General features: G+C 37.8%; 1 protein-coding gene across 1 annotated transcript in view; it reads right to left on the bottom strand.

Annotated features, from left to right (window-relative positions):
* The window catches only part of dnah7 (dynein, axonemal, heavy chain 7), a 65,251-nt gene that overhangs the window by 41,180 nt on the left and 7,595 nt on the right, over positions 1 to 16,476 (bottom strand). The window contains exons 20-32 of the mRNA XM_052565630.1: positions 16,106 to 16,292; positions 13,506 to 13,699; positions 9,571 to 9,769; positions 8,845 to 8,985; positions 8,287 to 8,499; positions 8,067 to 8,176; positions 7,529 to 7,697; positions 5,497 to 5,599; positions 5,137 to 5,264; positions 4,654 to 4,866; positions 2,007 to 2,105; positions 1,653 to 1,901; positions 1,010 to 1,159 (exon numbers count right to left, since the gene is read on the bottom strand). Coding sequence (XP_052421590.1) covers positions 1,010 to 1,159; positions 1,653 to 1,901; positions 2,007 to 2,105; positions 4,654 to 4,866; positions 5,137 to 5,264; positions 5,497 to 5,599; positions 7,529 to 7,697; positions 8,067 to 8,176; positions 8,287 to 8,499; positions 8,845 to 8,985; positions 9,571 to 9,769; positions 13,506 to 13,699; positions 16,106 to 16,292 — 2,155 coding nt within the window. The remainder of the gene's footprint in view (positions 1 to 1,009; positions 1,160 to 1,652; positions 1,902 to 2,006; positions 2,106 to 4,653; positions 4,867 to 5,136; positions 5,265 to 5,496; positions 5,600 to 7,528; positions 7,698 to 8,066; positions 8,177 to 8,286; positions 8,500 to 8,844; positions 8,986 to 9,570; positions 9,770 to 13,505; positions 13,700 to 16,105; positions 16,293 to 16,476) is intronic.

Below are 16,476 nucleotides of genomic sequence, written 5' to 3'. Positions count from 1 at the left end.
ACTTCAATTTTGCTGTGTGTGTGTGCTGTGGCTGTGTTTCAGTAAAATTGCTGTGTTTCCTATCATTTTCTAAAAGTTGTTCTGGATGTCTTAAGTTTAAAAATGAGGGTAACTAACAGTTCTCAAATAGAAGAAAAATAATTATTCTAAAATTTCAACACTCTCACATTTGTTTAAGCTTAAAATGATTGGATAATTTTAACCTAGTTCTTTCTACCCGTAGTTTTTCCCACGAAAACGACCTCAATTTTGTAACATGTCTTCATGGCCTCCAGCAAAAACAGCGGCAATCAAATCTGAAACTAAGTTGGAAGCAAACATTTGACACCTGTCTGCTCCTATTATGTTCCGTTTTATTCCTCAATTACAGCTATTAGAGGATCTAGGTTCGCTCCCCACCTTATTGCTGAGCCAAAGACAATGCTCTACCATGTCTTCTGCCAACAACTGTTTTAATGTAAACACTTCTATTGTAAGCCGGTGAAACAAAGCTTCAAACTGTAATCCTTTGTAAATGAGGGTAGAACGACATTAAAGTCAGTGGGTAAAAGATGACACAGACTTAGGCTTAGTGTTACCATGGTGAAGAAAGAGAGCTGCAGATTTCAAGCAGACAGCACTACTGTATGTGAATGTTCTTTGTGTTGAGATAGCTTTAGATTGAAGGCAGTGCATTTAATGTTCAATGCTATTTATGGATCTAGTAGTGACTAAACTCTGACAGGAGACTAGTTTTCTAAGCATGGAGAGACATTATTACTAAATCTTACGCAATGTGCACTAAATGTGATGAAGCGAGGGATGGATGGATGAACAGATGAGCATAGAGAAGTAGATAATATTTCTGATGCATAGAAGGAGGGAGGGATAAATGTATTGACGGATTAAAGAACGGATGGATGATGGAGGGAGGGAGAGATGAATCAATGGATGAATGGATAGAGGTATAGACAGAAAGATGTATGGATGAATAAATGGACAAATAGGATGACTGTATTGGTAAATGTACCTGGGAAGTGGCGAATGCTCTATAGCTGACAGCCAAGATGCCATCTGACCACTCGTGGGACACAGGATCAAACTGTCCATACAGCTGGCCCATAGTGATAGACTTTGGGTTGATAACGGTGATCTGAACCCTGTTCTCCTCCATCAGTCTCTGCATTCAAAAATCAGATTAAGTTTGATTGATACTAGAACACAGCACTTCCACAACTTTTTGCAGCACTGTTCTCAATTGCATCATATTAGCATGTGTATGAATGTGCTTCACTGCAGTGATTTATAGCCGTACCATCACTAAATGTGTTGTCTGTTCTCTGAAAACACAAGAAATCACATTTCCTCTCTATAAAAACATTTTACTGACTTTTTAAGTGTTCTATTATGCAAAAAGAGCAGTTTGTATTGTGGTACTCTGATACAAATTCACATCCAGTTGGAACTGTTTGAGGAATGTGGGAGTCTTTGAGACTTTGGGAGTTCACATCCTCTGGGTACGAGAAAAGGAAAGCACTCGAAAACAGTCAATAAAAGAACAAAAGTTTGGATCTTATGTAACAGTCATACAATGCTGGATGCAGAAAGTTCTACTCCCACTGTGACGGTTTGAGCAACACTAGTTTTTATCCACGGTAGTCCATTTACAGCACCTTCTCAGAGATGTCATGCAGGGCTGCGGCGAGTACGCGGTAGGCAGCCGTCTTCCCACCAAAGGGTTCTCCCACTATCATGAAGCCGTGACGCACAATCATCATTTCATAGATCTGCAGGATCTTCTCAGCAAAGAAGTCAGTGACCTGCAGGTTCATCTTAGCGCTGTTTTCATTAATAGCCTCAAGCAAGACTCTGTAGTCTGGTTTTGGAAGCTTGATTCCAGGAAATAGATCGGAAGTGATGCCCTGGACAGATTCACAGTGACTGATAAGTTAGTGAATATTAATTGGAGGATTATACATACATTTTAATGACTGCATATGTAGAATATATTAAAACAGATGTTATACCTCAAATAATGGAAGGTCATGAGCCAGAAATTTCGGGAGGTTGACATCAATAATAGATCTCAGCAACAGAATATCTTCATTCTCCTCTGGAAACTTCAACTGTGACATGTTAAACACAGGGAGAGAAAGAGGTTTGACACTCAATAAAAGATTCGCTTGTGCCGTCACTTTTCCAGGGTCTCCAGGGAGAGAGTGGCATTCAGCCACATTGTCTTTGCTCATTCTTTACCATCACAGTCATTTGCAACTCAGACCTGAGGGGTTTCGAGCATGCCTTTGTCTCCAGAAGTAATTTCAAGATGGCAAAAGAGTGCAGTCTCGGGTGTGATGGTGCAAAGATTGCTGTGAAAATGACACAGGCGTATTCATTTGTGAGAACAGCAGAGATGACACAAGCAGGCGCTCTTCAAATTTGGCAAAACGAGAAAAGCGAGTGAGAGCTGCCAAGGTCAGGTTCCTCCTCTGCCTATTTCAGCTTCGTGAGATTTGGTTTTGTGGCTTTAATATTTCAGGCTCCTTATTGTCACACTATAAACACATACAGTCATGCACACATTCCAGTAAAATACGAAGTTTATTTGTCTTTTTTTCCTTGAGTGCATGACCTGTTTTATTCACCATATTTAGTTATTTAGGCCAGTGACTGGATTCTACAAATAAACTCACTCACTAAAACCCCCCCACCCCCAATTTTGTATTAATTTTATTAATTGATTTATTTTTGGTAAATACACAAAACAGCATTATTTCATTAATTATTTTCACATTTCTCTAGATATTGCAGTAGTATTGTTATTGCAAAATCTTTTGGTGATGAGAATGGAGTAGTGAAAATCTGATACTGTGACATCCTTAATCCCAATGCTAAAAACATGGCTTAAATTTCTATTTTCAGTGACATGATGTACATTTAATCTGTCACAATACAATGAATGCTTTTCTTTGTGAACTGTTATTGAAGGATGCTGCTATTAATAAATGAAGCGAGAAACAGTGCACCAAAGTGCTGCTTCTTCTCCACCCTAACTGGGCCTAAATTTTGTTGCTAAAGGGTTCGAGGGAGGGTTCAAATGGTAGCCTGATCTCATTCGTTTTCATAGGATTTCATACACATGCACGTGTACATTTTTTAGCATTTGGACTGTCAAGCACAATATGGCCGTAGAAAAAGTGTATTTACAGTTCCATGTTTACTAAAAATTGTTGGACATTAAAACATTAAACATTAAAATACTTTGTTCACTAATTTTAGTTTGGACAGTAGCTGTTGGCATCTTTCTTATTTGCACCCACAAGATGCAAAACTGCTGCCGTGGTTAGTCAAACACTTTTATTTAGCACAGACACATAGCAATAGGCTTCACTCCTCCAAATAAATGCAGCTGCCACTCCTAAAACTTTGCAGGGAGTGAGTGGCCTGTGTGACTCTGACAGGAGACATGGCTTTTATTTTGATGGTGCCATCGTATCAGAATAGTAGAGTAAATGGAAAAACAGCATTCATCTTCCTCGAGGCATATTGTGTGCACTGCAGTTGTTCCTTTGACCTGTCTTCTCTGAGGGCCTATGGCTGAACCGCTGTTCTCAGTGTTGGAAAATGACAGCTGTTTGAACATATTCCCTCGTGCATACTAAATATGCTTTTAGGGAAAATCGGTACAACGGTAATAAATCAAAGATCAAGGAATGAGCTCAGGTAGGGCCACCTATGAACATGAAAATGACTGTGTTCTGGCCTTGCTTCAGGGGATCTGCTCATACTGAAGTCAACATACTCTATGGTGCTCTGTACACAAGCTTTGACTGCCTGTCTAGCAATCAAACGGAATTATAGTATAACACACGAAACCTGCAGTTTTGTATTGGCATTTCAATCTGAAAAATGTGCTGTTTGAAATCATGTTTCCTTACATTCTGTTCTTTACAAATTAGAAATGACGAAAGAGGGAGAGAGAGGTGTACTGATTGGAGCCCTTAATTCTTTAGGGCCACACAGGTTTTAGCAAAGTTCTCAGTTTCAAGAATTTGTGTTTTTCACAGATCTGCAATTCTCCAGAACGCTGAATTGAGCGTGAACACTATTTATATTCGATGTCAGATTCATTTGGCTTTGATCCACCGGCGAAAAGTGGAGCGTGCAATGGGAATTGAGATGAAGTGGAAATGTTTCACTCGTCTGACCCTTGGTAACTCTGCGCTGATAACAGTGGCAGGCGAAGAGGAACTGAGCCAATTGCAGTTGGGAGTCATTGAGAATAGCTTTAACAAGTTTATGAAGTGCTCAGAAACAGTGGCTCAGCAGAAGCAGCAGGAGCCAAAACATCTAGCTACTAAATGAAATGAGATGTTAAATCAAACCAAAAAAGGCTTTCACATTCAAAGACAAAATTAAATCTGATTCTTCAAATAACATCATCATAGATTCAGGCCACGAATGTTGCAAATAAAGGGCCATGATTTGAAATGCAACTGTAAACACCACAAAGTAGTTATCTTGTGACTTATTTATTTAAATTATGCTGAATTAACAGATTTTATATTATCTACAGTAATACATATTTTAGATGTAAGGCCTAAAAGTCCTTTTTTTTTAAATATTTAAATTATAAAATGATGATAAACATTTTTTTGGAAATACAGGTCCTACCTTCAGGTTCCCTGCAGCAGTCAGAACAGATTTGACAGCCCTCATGCCGTAATCATAGTGGTGCTGGGAAGAGAGCTGCTCAGAGCACAGTCTATACGTAGCTACAATCTTCACTGAGAGCGGTCGTGCTCTGACAAATCCACAGGAATACAGCACAATCTCAGCTATCAGAGCATAGTCTGGCACCATCATAGCTACTGTCCGGAAGAGAGCCTGCAGCAGACAATTACACAACATTCACAAACAGAACAAACACTATATGCTCAAATAAAACAGAACACAAACACACAAGTGAACAGTGACAGAAAGAAATAAAGAGACATTATAGAAACACTTTCAATGCACAATATGTATAGAATCAAATTCATAATGAATACATATACTGTATGGGCTATATATATTTATTTTCCTCTGGGAATGACAAAATGTAAACACAATCCATATGCAAGGCAAATCTTTGCATGAATTAGGTGCTCTACATGCCTTCAGGTTGTCAGGCAGCTCAGAGCGTCCTGCATAGCCAGGGTTCATTGTGATGAAGACAGCACAGGTAGGGTTCAGTTTCAGCTCTGTCCCCTCAAACTGCAGCATCTCAGCATGGGCAGAAATACCTAAAGACAAAATAATGAAGTATATAGTGTGTAAATCTCATTGGATTGATAGATTTATGCAATTTAAGTCTCCAAACACCTAATTTGACTGGACTCATCAGGTTCAGATGTTGGCATCTATTAAGCATATAGGGGGTTTGGAGAAAAAAATCTGTTGCTCCACTGAATGAACCTTAAAATCCATCGACAACACAGTTGACATTCAACTCAAAATGTGCACACAAACACACACCTCTCTGGATAGTTAGAATTTGCTGAGCCACCACTGAAAGCACTTCCAGATCAATACGGTTGAACTCATCAAAGCAGGCCCAGGCACCAGCCGACAACAAGCCCTGGAAGAGACCAAGTATCTTTACCATGACTTAAAGCACATGTAGTCTGAACACTCCTGTGCTGCAAGATAACGGACAAAGGGTGAGCAGGATGACATTAAAACGCAAGCCCTTTGCAATTCTAAGCTCTCTGATTAAGATACAGCTGTGGCTCCCTGATAGTCCTGAGGCTGTACAGTAAAAGCATTGCAATCTTTGCCAGCATACCAAACTGAAAGGAAGACTAACATGCATGTTAAATATAATGCATGTTAAATTAAATATAAGACCTTTGTTCATCTTCGGAACACAGATTAAATATTTTTGATGAAATCCCAGAATGTTCTGACCCTGCATAGACAGCAACACAACTGACATGTTCAAGGTCCAGAAAGGTAGTAAGAACATTGTTAAAATAGTCCATGTTGCATCACTGGTTCAACAGTAATTTTATGAAGGTATGAGAAAACTTTATGTGCACAAAGAAAACAAAACCAACAACTTTATTCAAAAAAATGTCTTCATGTCACCATCCGTTGCCATTCACGAGAGTAACTTGACACATACTGTACTTGTGCATTCCTCACCTCATAAACAAGGCACAGCTTGTTCTAGGCAAATGCACGTGCTACTCTCATTAATGGTGAGAGTATGGTGATGCGGAGGAGACCAGTTGTTGAATAAATGTGTTATTTTTGTTTTCTTTGCACACAAAAAGAAGTCTCGTAGCTTCATAAAATTAAGATTGAACCACTGATGTCAAATGAACTATTTTAACGATGTCCTTACAACGTGTCTGGGTCTGGTAACATTTCACTTTCATTGCTGTCACATTTCATACACTGGTGTGATTGAATTGTTCATTGCAGTACATCACCATTTGCTAAATTCAAATCTGCATTTGCTGGCTAGCGCTGAGCCAGAGACAGATTTTTTTACAGCGCTATGCATTATAACCAATCACACATGATTCTGCTGAGCTTAGCAATGACCAATGAGTGGCATTCCGATGAGTCATTGCTAAAACGCTGGAGTTTTGTACACTACTGAATTCTTCTCTCTGGTGAATTCGCTCATCATAAGCAACAAAGTGCAGATGTGCGTACGAATGTAAGTTAGATATTCATTTCACAGTGTGAACAGCTACTTTTTTTTTTTTTATGGGAGTTTTGAAAGGGCTTAAACTCTGGCTCTTTGATAATGTAAATATCATTTGCTCTCTTTCTATGAAAGTGTTACAATTAATAACTTGCAATGTTTTTATTAAATTCACATTCAATACAAAGTCAACATGAGTAATTAATGACAGAATTTTCTTTTCTGGGCGAAAAATCCCTTTAACATTCATTTTAAAGCACCTAAGTATTTGCATATGCTTCTCTTTTGCTTTAATGACAACAAGAATCAAACTTTCGAGAAGCACCTTAAGTTACAATGGAAGCACTCATTTGTTTATTTATACATAAATACAGAGAATTAACATGGTCATTCTTATAATTTACTGGAACATATTTGTATTCATTCTACTTTTCTTTGTTTTAAACGTTCAGAATCTAATCTATGTATTTAGAAAAGCTCAGTTTAATTAGAAATACTTTTGTGGGGTCAGTAATCTGGAAGACAACACAAGAAAAGATGAGACAAGACAAATCTCATTATGTACTATTATTTCGAAGAGTTCATGACCCCTTTCTACAAGCAAACATTTTTTTCTACAACAATTCTGGCATTCTGAATATGTGTTACTATAGTAACCAGTGATGGCCATGTCAGTGCTGTGCTGTTGTGTTTTGAGAGGTTTTCTCTAAAGACATATGATGCTTGACCTCATGTGTTTTATTAACCATCACTTCATATCAGTGTTTTACACGAACCTAATGCCAAATACTGAGCCGAATAATTCAGATTTAAACATAACTTTGGCATAATTCCAGACTTTGTAACACTAACCTTAAAGAATTTGCCCAGTGCAATATAGTCCAGGCCATCAGAGCAGTTGAAGACTACACACTGCTTAGCTATGGCTTTAGCCAGATCTTTGGTGGTTTCGGTCTTGCCGGTCCCTGCAGGACCCTCTGGGGCTCCGCCAAGATGTAAGTGTAAAGCTCCAAATAGAGTTCTGGTAAAGAAGATATGTTGACAAGGTAAAGCCAGAGTTTATATTCATCAAAAAAAAAAAAAATTATAATAATAACCAATAACCAATAACCAAATACTAATAACCAGGGCTACATTTATTTGATCAATTATCCAGTAAAACAGTAATATTGTGAAGAATTATTACAATAAAAAAATACTTTAAAATGTAATTCATTACTGTAATGGCAAAGCAAATATTTTCAGCAGCTGTTAATCCATTTGTCAGTGTCACATGATTTGCTGTTCAAGGAACCTTTCTTATTATTATATTTAATAGAGCATCCTCTGGGTGCAGCCACACTGAAAACTACTGCCTTTGGTTTTTATGCATAATGTGAAGAATTCTGACCTATAGCAGCGATCAGTGAGAGGAGTGATGACCAGTCGTGGTGTGTTTCCAAGATACTCATAGCCGTATGCCAAGCCTGCATTGATCATCTTTGTCTGAAGCTGGTTTTCCTTCATAGACAGGGTCCGATCAAAGAGTCGAGAGGGGAGAAAAAAAATCAAAACAATAGCAAGACACAAATCATTTTCAATCACGCTTACCAACACTCAAATAGACTTACAATCCAATAGTAGCGTAGTTGGCTGAGCCACTCAAAGTTGGTCTCGTCATCCACACCCTTCTGTACCAGAGAAGCCAACACGTCCCGCGCATGAACGTCAAGCACCACCAGCGCTCCAAGTGTTACTCGGTTCTGTTTGGAAAGCTTGCCACGTACCAGAGTTACAATGTCATCTATCTGAGCATTGTTCTGCTCAAGATAGGCCTGAAGAGCCTGAATCAGAACACAAAAACGCAGTCATAAGTACAGTAAGACAGCAATTATTGCAAAACAGACCCAACTCGAAATGAGGCAGATAATGACTACACATTATCCTGGCTATTATATGGCTAATTGGCAAATAAGTAAATAGATATGGCATTTTAAACTGAGTTCAATTTATTTTATTATATGAAAAGATAAGAAGACATGAAAATATCATATTAACTGTGTGGACAACTGTCTAGTTTAGCAGATCGCTATGCACAAATAGTAGAATGCCATAAATCACCAATAAGAATGAAGTATTCCTCAGAGCTGCACAATAAAAGATTATATTGCTATGTATGTATAACATACCTTTGGTCCCTTTGCAATGGCTTCATGAATGTCCTTTGTCCAGTAAACCTGTGACACACAGAGCACTGTCTGACCCGGCCAGGCCCTGACCCAGTTGATCCTTAGGTCTTTGGGATATGCTTCGAACGCCTCTCCGATCACCTGACAGCCAGGAGTCAAGAGAGCAGTTAGCATTTCACATTTCTAAGAATGGCAGACAGGTGAATATGAAGACTGACATGAAATTCATCCACTCTTATAGCTTAAAAACCATGATCCTAAATTAAAATTTGAGTTCAATAATGTTTAAGGTAAATAAAGTTGAAATTTTAATGTTTTTATTTTAGGTAATTCTGTGGTGTGGAGAGGAAATCTAAGAGTCTGAAAACATCATTTCATCATCATACATTTGCGTTCATTATGCATGTTTTTAAATAACATTTTCTTTCACTTGATGTCACTTGATGTTATAAAGATGTTGTGTTCATAAGTAGAAAAATAATAGCCCTAATGCTTCAAAGTGCTTCCAAAAATATATTTCCAAAGTGGGTGAATGTTTTTAGAGGCACTGTCAAAAACCAAAAATCTGTCATTGTACATCCACAAGCAATTACCTGTGCAAAGGATTTGTCAACAGAACCAATTAATGTATAAGCCAGACTAAACTGAATCAAATCCAATTAAACTGTTTCCAATTCTGCTATTCAGGAATCCACTGAGTCAGAGAAAGTTCATACACTTCTTTACCTTGTGTATGGAGTGGAGCATGCCAGTCTCCAGCTCCAGGAGCCATTTCTCCACCTGCCCACGAGCTTTAGATGTAGAGATGATATCCAGCAGCTCCACCACCTCTCCTTCACTGCTCTTCATATGAGTGATGTCCAAAACGTCAGTGAACACGACGTTAGCAATACCCTCAAAACACTTCTTCAGGTGGGGCTGCACCCTGAAACATAAAGCCGACGGTAAACTGTTGGCCGTTTCCAACACAATATTTGATATTTCATTTGAGGTGACATGCTTCAAAAACACCTAGATGTTCAGAAATGTCAGATTCAGAGAAAAAGCAATACTCAAATGTGTAACACTGTCAGATGATAGCATGGACAAATTTTCCTTGAGTCACTGACTCTATTAACTTCACTCATTATCACTTCCCCCCTCTAGTACTTTATGATACACACTTCAGCAAAACAGCTGCTGCAATGTGTGACCCTGCACCACAAAACCAGTCTTAAAGGGGTCATATGATGCGGTTTCAAGTTCTACTTTTCTTTGGAGTGTTAGAAGCTGTTCATGAATAGATAAGATCCCTAAAGATGCAAAGACTAAAGTCTCAAACCCAAAGAGATATTCTATTTAAAACGCATCCACGCACTCCTAAACCACTTCATTTAAACATGACCCTATATGTCTACGTGACTGTGTAGGCAGATTTGCATAACACTGACAAAATGTATCCGCAAAGAAAGAAGGCGTAACTTTGATTCTCGCTATAGTATTGTTGCTTCCGCCGCCACATCGTATTGATGCTGTGTTTCACTAAGAAAGCAAAAATACTAAAGAGGACACAAGTAGAAATCAGGGGTTAAGTTGTATTAACGACACTGTTCCAGAAAAGTTCAAACCAAATATTTGTGTGTGTGCAACACAGAACACTGTTTCCTGTACCTTCGTAGAGTAAGCTTAACCTACAAAGCCAGCAGTTCTGACTCACAGCCTGTAAGTATGTTTTCATATTTAAAGAATTTGCCACTGACAATTCAAATGCAAGTTTTGATATAAGACGGTACAAGTCATCATAATCAGTAATTATGTCCCCACTGGATGCAACAAATACCTCGTTTGAAATGGGTTTTATCGGTTTTGTTTCGTTGCACCGGGACACAGCATCACAGTATGGAAAGGGGCGTAACATTTCCGTCACATGCTTCAGGTATTCAGAAAATCACAACACACTGGATAGCTGGCCAATATAAGCACATCTCGCTTTTCAGAACGATGAGTTTTGTTAAAATCGATGCGTATCATAAAGCCAGGCCTTGAGGAGAAACAATAATGTACAGTATGTGGAAAATAGTTTTTTTTTTTTTTTTTTTTTTTTTTACTTAAACCGCAAAACAAATTTAATCACATCAAATACATATGATCCCATTAATTTATGAGTAGTAATATGCATTGCTAAAGACTTCATTTGGACAACTTTAAAGGTTATTTTCTCAGTATTTAGAATTTTTTTTTTTTTTTCATCCTCAGATTCCAGATTTTCAAATAGTTTTATCTCGGCCAAATATTGTCCTATCCTAACAAACCATACATCAATGGCAAGCTTATTTATTCAGCATTCATATTTCAAAAATCTCAATTTAAAAAAAAAAAAATATATATATATATATGGTCATTTTCTCAGTATTTAGAATTTTTTTTTTTTTTTCATCCTCAGATTCCAGATTTTCAAATAGTTTTATCTCGGCCAAATATTGTCCTATCCTAACAAACCATACATCAATGGCAAGCTTATTTATTCAGCATTCATATTTCAAAAATCTCAATCTAAAAAAAAAAATATATATATATATATATATATATATATATATATATATATATATATATATATATATATTTTTTTTTTTTTTTTTTTTTTTTTTTTCTGTAAAGCTATAATTCACTTTCAAATATAATAGAAATGTGGCAGACACAAAAGATGAGTGAGAATGACACAGTGAGAGTGAAATAAAGAGAAAGAAAGCAAGAGAGAGGTGATCAGAACTTGTAAAAGCAAGGCCAGCCAAGGCAAACATTCCTAGTTTGTGAAACCAAGAGCCCTATAGTAGCACAATTTGAACTTGAATTTGAGGCATCATCATTCATCATTAAACAAATATCTAGGGTGAAATATAACAAGATTTGCTTATACGTTAAGGGCCTGCACAGGGGAGCCACAGCAGAGAAACTAGGCCAGAGTGTCACAGGAAGAAGAAAAAGCACTATAATTAAATTCCCTCAGTAAATACTGGATTTTAAGGGGTTCAAATTGGGTTTTTTCGAGGCTGAGGTGAAGCCAAATTGCTTTTCATTTGTCCTTCCCTGTTCCTTTTGAGGCCCCACATACTAAATGTTTATGTAGGCAGCAGAGGTTAGGTAGGCGGCGTAACATCGGTTGGATTTGCCATGGGAGACATGCCAAAGTAGGCTATGTGAAAACATAAGATATATTCATAAATATCATAGGATTGAGATTAAAGCTCTGCAGAGTGAATGCTGTGTTTCTTATTTCATGTTACAGTAAATTACATCCAGCCTACATTCTACATCAAGGTGAAAATTCTTGAATACACTAAACCCTCTAAAGTCTTGGGACTTTATAGCAGCTTGAAACTACTAATAACCAATACTTCTTGTCAACTGTTGCAAAGCTAGATGAAAAAATACCATGTAAAACTATATTTCAGAGTGTGAGTTTTAGCGATACAGTTTCACTCACAGTTGTTCTTCATGAAAATTCAGAAAAAGAAAAAAATTGCAGCACCGCACATCAAAAATTGACCCAAACTTGCATCATCTTAAGGTTTTTTGAATAATTGATATAGCACAGACTGATCTTCCATAGTTGTTTCCGACATTCAGTCACGCAGCCTGGCTTTATCATAAAGCAATCTATCAACAAAGCGATTCCCAACAGCAAGGATATTGAAAACAGAAGACTTCAAAATCAGATCCTCTTAACTGCTGACAAACAATATTCCTCAAGCCTATACATCATGTTTCTTACAGAAGTGTCACCTTTAAGCCTCTTTCCCTTTGAGGATATGAAGAAAGTGTGAGATTACTGTAACTCACACTACACTAAAAGTGCAAACTCACAGAATTCCTGACACTTCCTATAGCTTCAGGAACATTTGTAACTGCACCGGTAGAAATGGATCAAGCAGAATGATCACTAGTGGTTGACCAATATGGGTTTTTTGATGGTCAGTGCCTATACTTACATTCAGAAAGCATGAACGCTGATGACAGTTACAATGCCAATATACTGTATACACTACCATTCAAATGTTTGGGATCAGTACTTATTTATTTCTGTTTATTACTTTTATTTATTATTTGGAATAATATAATTATTTCATTTCAGATAAATCTTTTAAACACACACACACACACACACATAAAAAATCCTTAAATAATGGATCACAGCTTCCAATGTTTTTAACATTGATAATTATGAAAAAATGCGCCTTGACTTGAGCATCAAATTGGCATATTAGAATGATTTCTGAAGGATCATGTGACACTGAAGACTAGAGGAATGATGCTGAAAATTCTGCATTGCTATCGCTTGAATAAATTACATTTAAAACACACTAAAGTAAGTTATTTAAAATTGTATTAGTATTTCACAATATTACTGTTCTTACTGTATAAATAAATGCAGCTTTGGTGAGTATAAGAGACTTCTTTGATTAAATTTGTACAAACCCTAAACTTTCAAAATGGTTAAATGTAATACAGTGATAGCACATGAGATGCCACTATATTGTTAAAATGAAAAGAAAAATTTATTTACACATTTACTCAAAAAAAACCCATTACCCTGATCTACAGCTATTAGTGAAATTTAGAAATATATGATCAAATATCAGCCAATCTATTAGACTGTCGTCACTGAGTACTTTAAAAAGTACCTGGTTGGATCCTTAGTCTCTGAGAGGATCTCCAGCAGCTCGTCATTGGACAGGAAGAAGAAGCGGGGGAAATAGAGTCTCTTCTTCTCCAGGTATTCATTCAGACCCTTGAGAATGAGTTCCAGCAACTCGTTACTGCTTTTCATCTTTTCTAGCATCTTTTCAATGGCCACCACTGCCAGGACATGCTTGTCCTAAGAGAGAAATACATCATATTTAGCTATGTGTTATGAAATTAAAATGAATGATATGAGGTAACAAGACTTTTAGTCTTCAGAATATATTATTTCGGCCTATAAAACGCGTTGCTATGATGCTTGGTTTGTTGCAGGCAATCCACACGGCATTGGTATGCATTTTTTAGTGCTCTCATAGGTTGCAAGAGTGTGCTTACAGCCCCTAGCCAAGAGATTCCACCAACAAGTCACTAAAATATTCTGGTTCTTCCTTCAGTGTACAGTAAGTCTATGTGATTCAACCATTTTCAACACCTCTCCTCAACACAATAATATCTATGCCAATGCAAATTACACCCTGAAGTTGAATACTTAAGGATTTGTTCAAATCCCTTACCGTATGTATGAGAAATATATTTTATATAAAGCGCCATTAATAATTTAGTAGATAAGTAAAGTGCATATTAGAGCGTAACGGGGCATTTTAGACTGATCTCTAAAGGAAGCCCCTGGACCGTGTGTGATGTTTTCAAGTTCAGCTGCAGTTGAGAAACTCAACAAGCCTGAAAACCGTGGGTAATGAAACACCATCAGACTGCTTTTAATTCTCTGCCCTCAAAAGTTCAGACAAATCCGGTGATGAAAAGATGATATTCATAGCCATATTTCCCTGCTTTCACAAAAGAGTTCATTTATGAAAGGTGTCTCCCACCAGGACAACTCATCATATCTTTCGCCGTCTGATTTTCAAACGTTCCTCCAAAGGTTGTGTGAAGGCCACGTCCTTCATTATAGAGAGAGGAAACAATTGGATACCCGCCCCCTCCCTATCCACCCCTCATAGATGCTCCTCACCTGTAAAGAGATAATAATTGCTTTTTCCCCTTTTCGGATTGCTATTGATTTTCTATTACCAACGGTGACTAGACTTCACATTCACTGAGAGATTGAAGTTTAACGATCACTTTTGGATGACAGAAAGGCCTGATTTCTTGACAGGGTTGAGAGGAAGTAATGAGGGGTTGTTAATAACCAAAGCCTACACAAAATAACCCTTTTAAAACATGAAAAGACACCATTGGATGACTCTAATGAAAGCGAGAGGGGATGTTTTATGCCAATTACTCTTTTAATTATTCTCCCTCTCCGTCACACTGAATTACATTAGAGCGAGAGGGTGAGTGCTGCCGGAATGCTTCTGAATGAAGGAATGCTGAAAATCATCTGCTTCCATTCACAGGGTGCAGAAACATGCAGGTGGGCTGCTCAACAGACCCAGATAGTCACAGTTACTAGATATTCACGAATGCATTCCCTTTCATTTACAGTAGCATCAATGCTTCGGCATCCAGAACAGCTTCATACAGTAACAGTATGACCCTTCTTGTGTCTTCAGCAAAATAAAAACTGGGCTCATATCTCCATGTTTCCCCCAAACACCCCACTGATATTATAAGCATGCCTTTCTTTATGTACTGCTGTTTCCTGTAAAGCAGCAACAGGCAAAAGCACCTGCCATCCAGCTGAAATAATACATGTTTGCTTTTCCAAGAAGAGTCATTTACGGTTCGTAATGTGGAAATCGTGGAGTGGCGTAGGAATTATTCAGAAAGAAAACATCCTTAAAGAAGCCCAGAATTCTGAATTCAATTACAGAATGTTTATCTCCCTTTCTGTCAAAAGGGGAAAGTTAGAAACACATTAGAAAAGAGTAAATAAAATCTGGAGGCAATGAACAGTTCTGTGAGTACTGTAGATGAAGAGAGACACCTAGTGGATAATCTGATATGGCAGTCCAGAGTATTTTCTGATGGCAGCTTGATTAAGCACAAAGCTGATTTTCAACAACATGATTATCGACTTTGTTTAGCTACGTGTAGAACGGAATATTTGGCTATAGTGAGTTTCCATTTCAGAGAGTGTTTGTCAACTGTCAGAAAATTGTCTCGGAAGAGTCTGTGATGAATTAGGATAGTGCCTTTTAACTCACCTAAAGTGCTGAGATTTCTTTTTTAAACTATGGACACATTTTTTTTTTTACTTGGGAAGGGAGGCAGGATGCCTCGTGATGCTCAATGACCTTGTTTTCTGCACACTCCTAGATTTTAGTCCCTCCAGACAAAATCCATAATTCCAATTTGACAGTACAGCCAGGTGACTTTTTTTTTTTTTTCGTTTAGAGGAGAGACAACAGATATTGATGTCTCTCAGAGCACTGAGACTGGGCTTGCCAATTACTTGCCGAAGAGTCTCTAGATGGGTGACTGTGTTTGGGTGTGTGTCTGATAGCCGTCTCATTTGTCATGAACACACTAAAGTTTGATATGTCAGGAACTTTTTCAAAGAGTTTTTCTCAGTTCTAGACATAAACAAACCACAGATTGTTTTTATATTCTGCTGCATATGTAGGGCTTTCTGGCTCACCAGGCTGACTTGTTTCATAGTGTCCCTCCAGGTTTTATCCACAGCAGTAAAGCGACGTCCCTCTTCGGGCATCTGGGCCATGATGTCTGGGGAACTGAAGATGGGCTCCAGATAGAGCCAGGTGCCCTGAACCTTTAACCACTCATCCATAATCTCCTGCAGCAAAAGCAGCTTGCCCTCCCAGTCCCTGAGACACAGACACACAGTGTAAACATGCGAGACAAATAGCTAGATACCAAACTTTTCTGTCCCAATTTGGGCTCATTAATACAGCCTCTTTTTCCCTTTGATGCTTCAAGATCAGGATTACAAAGTATGTGATCAATCAAGAGACACTAAAGCTATTAAATAAACACAGAATTAGTGCATGT

This window comes from Carassius gibelio, chromosome B9 (assembly GCF_023724105.1).
Source record: "Carassius gibelio isolate Cgi1373 ecotype wild population from Czech Republic chromosome B9, carGib1.2-hapl.c, whole genome shotgun sequence".
Lineage (NCBI taxonomy): Eukaryota > Metazoa > Chordata > Actinopteri > Cypriniformes > Cyprinidae > Carassius > Carassius gibelio.
This window is presented reverse-complemented; position numbering and strand designations above follow the sequence as displayed.